A 7,765-nucleotide genomic window follows, 5' to 3' on the forward strand; every position below is an offset into this window, starting at 1 on the left:
AGCCTGGGAGACACATCTGTCTTCCAAAGTGGCTGTACCAATTTTGTGTTTCCACTAGCGATGAATGAGAGTTCAACTTATTTTTCCACATCCAAAAACGTGTACCCACCCTGTAGACTGTTGTGAGAAAGAACTGAGTTAATACATCAAGTGCACGCTTAGATCTCTACCGGCACAGAGTGAGCACCGTGCGTGTGAGAGATGCTATCGTCGTTACCGTGGTCCAAGCCCAACCAGCAGGGCTGTGCGAGGAGGAGGGCTCGCAGCCCCTGCAGCCCCACGTGAACACAGAGCCAAGACTGCGGACCATCCTACTCCCTGCTCTCCAGGCTGATCCTGGGACAGCCCAGCCCTCCCCCTTGCCCATGGATCCTCTTCGGCAGTAGTTTCAATGGAACATTATTTCCAAGTTCCATGTTTCATGGAATGTTATTTCTGAGATATATTAGTGGACTTTATTTGTAAAAGAATTCTATGATCATAGACTTTTGAAAAAGTTAAATTGGTTGTTTTCTTGCGGGACTTTCTGGAGACTCTAATATACTACAATGCATCAGGAATCTGTAAGAGGAAATATTCCACAAACTTACTTCACCACGAAACCCTGGTTTTGGAGGAAGTTCATAACGGACTTGTGAGATGCCACCCCATGGTCTCCAGGGCCAAGCTGGATCTTGGCGACTTCCTTGGTCCCTCTTTCTTGTAGAACCCTGGATCAGACATCCTCCATCTTCTCAGGTGGATTCTCCTACGGTAAAAACCGCATCCCTTTCAGCACCTGCCCCTGTCATGTACCCCAAGCAACAGGAGGGGGCGCTAGTGAGCAGAGGCCGCACCGCCAAGAGTCTGGCGCTCATCTCTAGGTAAGGAAGTGGAACGGAGTCCTGGGTCCTCATAGGATGCTTACTAAATAAAGCAAGTATGCAAAAATGCAGGGAACTTAAGGCGACTGAAGCAATGCTTTTTTCCAATCTATGTCGTGATGACCCTGCCCGCCTGCCTCCTGGTTCCCATCACTCACATTCTCAGTCTCCAGGCTGAGCAGCCTTGCTGTTAAGAGTCCTTCTTCACTAGTGTCTCCCTTTTTCTCCACCTCCTGGAGGTCTTTCCCTTTCTGAGTCTATGACAAGGCCCAAAGGCCTATACCCAGATCATCTACTTGCAAAAGAGGCTTGTTTTCCTTTTAATGTGAGAAGTGGATAGTATTTGACTCGAAGAGTTTGCGCTCACCCTGTCTTTCTCAATCTGATCATGCGGCTGCTCTGGACAACTGTTTAAGATGATGGGAGAGCCCTGGTCGGGGTGTCTCAGTTGGTTGGGCGACGTCCTAAAGACCAAAAGGTTGCAAGTTCCATTACCAGTCAGGGCACATGCCTGGGTTGTGGGTTCAGCCTCCAATCAGGGCACATGCAAGAGGCAACTGATTGATGTATCTCTCTCACATCAGTGTTTCTCTCCTTCTCTCTCTCCCTCACTTCCTCTCTCTCTAGAATCAGTTGAGAGAGGGAGAGACACAGAGAGAGAGAGAGTGGGAGAAATGGTTCTTTCATTTCAGAATCAGACTTCTTTATAAAGTAAAAGTAACCATAAAAGTTCTAAATCTACAGTACTTTTATCATCTGGTAATTATAAAAGTACTGCATTCTGGTTAGAAAGGAGCATAAGAAGTAGTTTTGAAAATCACCAGAACCAATCTTGTAAGCCTCTCTTAGTGTTAGACATTTGGGTTGTTGAAAATATCATTAAAAACAATAACTCCATGCAAATCGTTGCTTATAAATCTTGGTACATCTTTCTAACCAGTCCTTAGGATAACTTTTCTATGGGTGTAATGCTTAACTCATATAGGCTTCAAGTTTTTAAGGTTTTTCAGCCATGAGAAGGTCCCCAGCACACTCCCCTAGCAGAGGAAGAATGCCCCATTTCCCAAAGTGTTCCTGATACTGAGGACTTCCACTTCTATATCCTTTGTGAACTTGTAGGTTAAAAACTGCATTTCAGGTTTTTTTAATCCTCACCCAAGGATACGTTTATTGAAGAGAGAGAGAAAGAGAGACAGAGAAACATGGATGTGAGAGAGAAAGCGATTGGTTGGCTCTCATACACACTCCAACTGGGGTCAAACCTGAAACCTAGGTATGTGCCTTGACCAGGAATCAAACCCGCAAACTTCTGGGGTGTGGGATGGCACTCCAACCAACCGAGCAGTCCAGCCAGGGAACATTTCAGTTTTTAAAAGAGTAATTACACTGTTCTTGTAAAATTGATACAGTCTTGTAAAAAAAAAAATTGAAGCAATACTAAAAAGAATAGAGAAAAAAGTAGGAAAAATGTCCTAAACCCTATCGTCTGGAAATAACCATAGTTTTGTTTGAACATTGTTCCAGAAATCTGTTTGGAAAGGCAGATTCTAGGACAGGCGAATGGAAGGTGGCTGGGATGTGGGTCGGGGCAGAGGCCGTTTCTCCAAGGCACCTCTGAACTCTAGCAAACGACAAGGAGATGATGTGGTGAAGCCTCTCGAAACACAGAGGCAGGTGGGAGTGGGGGTTATGGAGACCTCAGGTGGGATACAGCCTGTTGTTTAAGCCCCCACACTCAGAAGGCAGGAGACCCGGAAGCCAGCCCCGTTAGGGGAAGCCCCATTGTTCCGGGCTCCCAGCAGAGGGAGTGCTGGGGCACGCCCACACAGGGAGTGTGGACTTGTAAACTCCCAGTAAATCCCCTCATGGGGAGGAGCCCTGATCCTGCCGGACAAAGGGCCTGTGCTGAGTCTTTCTCAGACTCAGAGCCAACACTGGGCCAGGGGAGACAAGGGGGTGGGTTTTCTCCAGGATCAGGGCCACCTACACAGGTATGCACAAGCGTAGGCATGCGTGGGCAGGGCGTGGGCAAGCTCCTAAGCATAGGAGTAGTGGGCAAGACTGTGTGTGTGTAGGGTGCATCTGCGTGAGTGCGTGTGCACGCATGCCATCTGTCATAACAACACTCGTGGCTCTGTGAAAATGTGCCTCGTGTGGGCTTTCAAGCAGCTTCTGTCACTCCCTCTTTGTTCAGGCCAGAAACTGTATCTTCCTCCAACTGCCACCCCAGGTAGTGCTTCCTAGGCCCAGACAGACCCTCCTCTGTGCGCCAACCCTGCCGCCTGGAGCTGGGAAGAAAACACCTGAGCCACGCATCAGAACTCCCAAGAGTTCCCTGGGGCTGGGACACAAGCCCCTTCGGGAGGCCTCTGGCCTCTGCTGCCAGAGCTGTGCCTGTGAGCTCTAGGACTTCTGCCTACTTCTAGCAGGAGGTGCCTGGGGCCTGGTGTGCGAGGTCCTGAGCCCCAGGGATCCTCTCGGGGGAGACCAGATTCCAGGATAGAGCACCTCTCTGCTCTGGCTTCCTGGAAAGGGTGGTTGTTAAATGGAACCCCCCACTGCTCCCCGAAACCACCTGTGGTCAGTACCAAGGACAGGGCTGTGACTGCTCCAGAGCAGGAAACACAGGGATCCCCAGGGTCCACAGAATTTGTGGGTGAAGGGCCGTGCCTAGGTTTGCTAAACCTGAAAGTCTTTGTCGCAAGGACTCAGCTGTGTCCGTGGTTGAAAGCGGCCCCAACTACACGCAAATGAGTGGGCGGGGCTGTATGCTGATGGCACTCCATTGACGGGTGATGGCACTGAAATTTCTTAGAATGTCCATGTGTCACAAGATGCTATTCTTCTTGTGAATTTTTTCTAACCATGTAAAGATGTAAAAAGTGTTCCTAGCTCACAGGCTGTGCAGAAACAGGCAGATGGCCGGATTCGGCTACAGGCCACAGTGGCTGACACCTGTCCTAGGACCCTGGTGTTGGGACCGAGGTGCCAGTTGAACAGGGCCTCCACCCCGCCCCCCAGCCCTCCCTGATTGTCATCCCAATGAAACCCATGTTTTCAGCACCCGGTGAGCCAGCACTCCCAGAGCAAGTCTGTCTGTGCACACACGAGGCTGGTCTGTTTTTCCGTGTGACCGAGTGGGGGCCTTCTGAACCCTCGAGACCCCCCAGCCTGTGTCCTCGGGCAACAAGTCAGCGCAGCAGGAGTGCTCCGCTCTCCATACCGGTGCAGTTCTCCACTGCGTAGGTGACACCGTCATTTATTTAACTGCTCTCCTCCAGAAGTACAAGTCTGCTGTTTCTAATCTGCTGATTTCGAAGGAAGTCGCAAAGCAAAACCTTGTACACCTGCCCACGTGGCGTAAAGTCTTCGGCGTTCAGGCGTTCAGCTGGAGAAGCATCTTGTTGAATTCCCCATAACACCCAGTGAGCAGCTTCTACTGTTACACACATGTATCAGATGAAACAATTGAGGCGCACAGAGATGACATAACCTCCCCAAATCACGTGACGAGTAAGAACAGAAGACAGGATTTGAACCTGCCCTGGCCCCAGCACCCAGGCCCACAGGCAGCCCCTACCTCTCTTGATGACTGTGACCCCTGGCTCTTTCAAAAGAGTCAGGAGGGCCCTGGCTGGCGTAGCTCAGTGGATTGAGTGTGGGCTGCGAACCAAAGTATCACAGGTTCAACTCCCAGTCAGGGTACATGCCTGGGTTGCAGGCCATGACCCCTAGCAACTGCACATTGATGTTTCTCTCTCTCTCTTTCTCTTTCTCTCTCTCTTTCTCCCTCCCTTCCCTCTCTGAAAATAAATAAATAAAATTCTTAAAAAAAGCAAAAAGAGTCAGGAGGCCCTGTGGACAGCCTTACTCCAGCGCCTCACACAAAGCCTGGACTTGTGGCACCAGCAGGGGCCCCAGAACCTTAAGGAGACCCTGCTACCTCCAGATACAGTGTGACCCCTTGGCCTAGCCTCAGGCACCCTCAGAAGGACTGGCCTAGAGGCTCACCTGTCCCCAGTCCTCTGTGCCTCCTGTCATGGCACCTATGCCGTTGGGCGCCCTACATCCCATTAAGGCTGGTCCATCCCCAGATGCTCCCAGACTTGGCACAGACAAAAAAGCACAGGCATATTCCAAGTGACAGACCCTAGGGAGCCCAGTGCCTGGAGTACCTCTTCCACCTTGCACCAGACACACAGACCTGGGTCATCCACCCTGGCTGTCTGAGGGTTTGAGGGGAACTCGACCTGGGCTCCTGATAGCCCAGGGGACACCAGGCTCCACCCAGACCTGACTGAAGTCCTGTACCCAGCTGTGCACAAGGCAGGAGCCCTGGGCCTCACGGGCCCTCTGTGGGCCTTCGACCTGCAGCCCCTGTGTGGTTGCAACCTGTCTGGCTATCCTGGGAAGAGCTGTCAGCAAACTCTCCCCACCTTCAAGGTCAAGATCTAGTACAGGTGCTGAGAAGAGAGACTCAGAGACGACAGCAAAATTCCTGTCACAGTCCTGCTTTGTTTGCGCAGGACCAGAGGCCAAGGCAACAAAGAGCATGTCCGGGAGCCTCCCCCAGAATGGCTCTGGGGATTCCCCCAGGAAGAGCCCTCACCGACCAGCTCCTTCTTCTGCCCCCGTGGTGGCTTCTGCTCCTTCCTTCTGGATGGGGGCCCACAGGGCCCGGGAGGGTATAAAAGGCTGGGTGGAGGGTGTCAGCATTGGGTGACAAGACTTTTCTGGCCAGGTAGGTCAGTGCTGCCCTCCCATGGATGGGGCCTGGCAAGGTCAGGCTGGGCCCCTCTCTGAGAGCCCAGTGGCCTGTCCCCTCTCTCCAGGAGCCTCAGGACTCACCAGCCAGAAATCATGCTGCTGTGGCTGACCCTCGCAGTCCTCTGGAGCACCACCTGCTGGGCAGGGCGTAAGTCTGGCGGGGTCTGCCTCCCCCCGGCCCTTTCCCCCTGGTGGCTACCCTCACCTCCTCCAACAAGGTCACCCAGGGTCTGGGCCCAGCCCTGGCTAACTCCTGTCCCATGACTGCCCCATCTGCCTGACGGGGCTTTGTCCAGTTCTGCTCAAAGATAACCTACATATTATCATGATATTTTTTTCTCTCCCCTAACTCATTTTTTCGTCCATCTAGAGATGTTTGGGAATGGAGGAGGCTGGAATTTCAGTACCTCTCCAGACTATGAAAATGATATAACTGGGATTCGGGTGTCTAAAAGTCTTATAGGCATATTTAAGAGGTGAGTAGGAGCAGGGCATGGAGCTCTATCACTGTGTCCTAACTCATGCCACACACAGTCTTGGGGACTTGGGGAGGGGGGCTTAGCAACTCTTCTCCAACATCTTAACTGGGTTTCTGCTGGCTCTCTGAGGCCCTCTGAGGCCGTGGAGTCAGGGAGCCGCCAGCCACCACCTTTCCGTCCGCTTCCTTCCCAAAGCTGCCTCCTCTCCTGCACAGCTGCCTGCGTCTTCCTGTCTCCACCTGGAAGTCCAGACACTGCTTTCCAGGTTGATCTAAAGAAGAGAATAGATGATGTTTCTCCCTACTTTCTCCTTTCAACCCAAACTCAACTCATCAAAAACAGCCTTTCAGTCTGAGAATGCCTGATGGAAAAACCAGGGAGAAGGTTAGGGTCACGGAGGAAGGGAAGCGAGGGTCAGAGTAGACCACTGCTTGAACACAAGTGGCCAGAAGTGTGTAGAGGCAGAAAGCCCAGGGCCATTTCCCTAACGGTCAAGCGGAGTCCTTGCTCAGAGCCGGGGGAAGCCTTTGATCTGCACTTAAAGGAGCCCCTGGACCAGGACCAGGGAGGGGAAATAGGGCAAAGCAGCCGGTACCAAAGGGGACAGAGCATGGGCAGGGGGCAGTGGAGCAGGAGGCTCTGAGATAGGCACCAAGGTGGGAGGAAGGACACAGGTGAGCTCAGGTGAGCAAAGCTAGTGGAATTCCCCCAGGTGAGTGTGAGAAGTCACCTGCGTCTCAGGCCTGCAACCTGATCTGCTGGCGTGAATTGGACTCAGAACAGCCAAGCTTGGCTGGAGAGCAGCTCTCCCGGTCTGAGCAGGGACCACAGCTGGTGCCTCTTCAGGGCCATGGGGACCAGGCACCGCGCAGAGCTCTCTTTACGCATGAGCTCAGTGCCTGCTTCCAATAATCTCCCACTCTGCAGGTGAAGAAACTAAGGCCTGGAGAGGCTGAGTAACAAGCCCAAGACCACTCCCAAAAGCGGCAGTACAGGCTTTGAGACCAGGGTGTCTGGCTCGGGAACCCCAAGCCCTGTGTGCAAGGGCTTGTGCCGCAGTGACAGGGCCGCTCTCCCGGCCAGTGGCTGAGGGGAGGAGTGGGGGGGTGGAGGTGGGGGATAGAGGACCTGGAGAACTATGAGTCAGCCTGGATCCAGAGTGTTCAAATCTCCCACTTTCTCTCAGTATCCAGGTGAGATATGGATCCTCCTGGAGCGAAGCGTTTGGTGTCTCAGGTGGGAATGTCCAGGAATTCATCCTGTACCCGGGTGAACACATTGTAGGGGTGTACGGCTCGCATAAGATTTACCTCCGGCATCTGATCATATACACCGACTTCGGGCGCTGGGCCACTTTTGGGAAGGACGATGGTCAAAGCTTTGTGGTCTACCCTGACCAGCTTGGAGATGTGGTCACGGGAATCTTCGGCCAGTATGGGCCCCTCGGCATCAAGAGCATCGGTTTTCATTGGGGTGATCCTCGAGTAGTGGTGCCCACTGTAGCACCACAAAGCACACCATAATGAGTGCTCCCGGACCCTCAGGGATGGGGGTGTAGATCACCCTGCTGAGGTCATCAGACTGGTGGTGGCACCAGAATAGCCACATCAGGCACTGAATCAGAATCCGATCAATAAAGCTTCTGCAGGAACAGTG

General features: G+C 52.6%; 1 protein-coding gene across 2 annotated transcripts; it reads left to right on the forward strand.

The window, feature by feature from the left end:
• The first annotated feature begins 5,497 nt into the window (after positions 1-5,497).
• ZG16B (zymogen granule protein 16B) lies at positions 5,498-7,765 on the forward strand. Of its 2 annotated transcripts, XM_036019995.1 has the most exons (4): positions 5,498-5,604; positions 5,696-5,778; positions 6,001-6,106; positions 7,296-7,765. In XM_036019995.1, exons 2-4 carry the CDS (start codon positions 5,724-5,726, stop codon positions 7,630-7,632), a joined length of 498 nt encoding a protein of 165 aa, XP_035875888.1. In that variant the 5' UTR covers positions 5,498-5,604; positions 5,696-5,723; the 3' UTR covers positions 7,633-7,765. The 2 variants fall into 2 exon arrangements, with proteins under 2 accessions (XP_035875888.1, XP_028383155.1); XM_028527354.2 differs by lacking the exon at positions 5,498-5,604 and having other exon boundaries at positions 5,627-5,778.

The sequence above is a fragment of the Phyllostomus discolor genome, chromosome 3 (genome assembly GCF_004126475.2).
Source record: "Phyllostomus discolor isolate MPI-MPIP mPhyDis1 chromosome 3, mPhyDis1.pri.v3, whole genome shotgun sequence".
NCBI lineage: Eukaryota > Metazoa > Chordata > Mammalia > Chiroptera > Phyllostomidae > Phyllostomus > Phyllostomus discolor.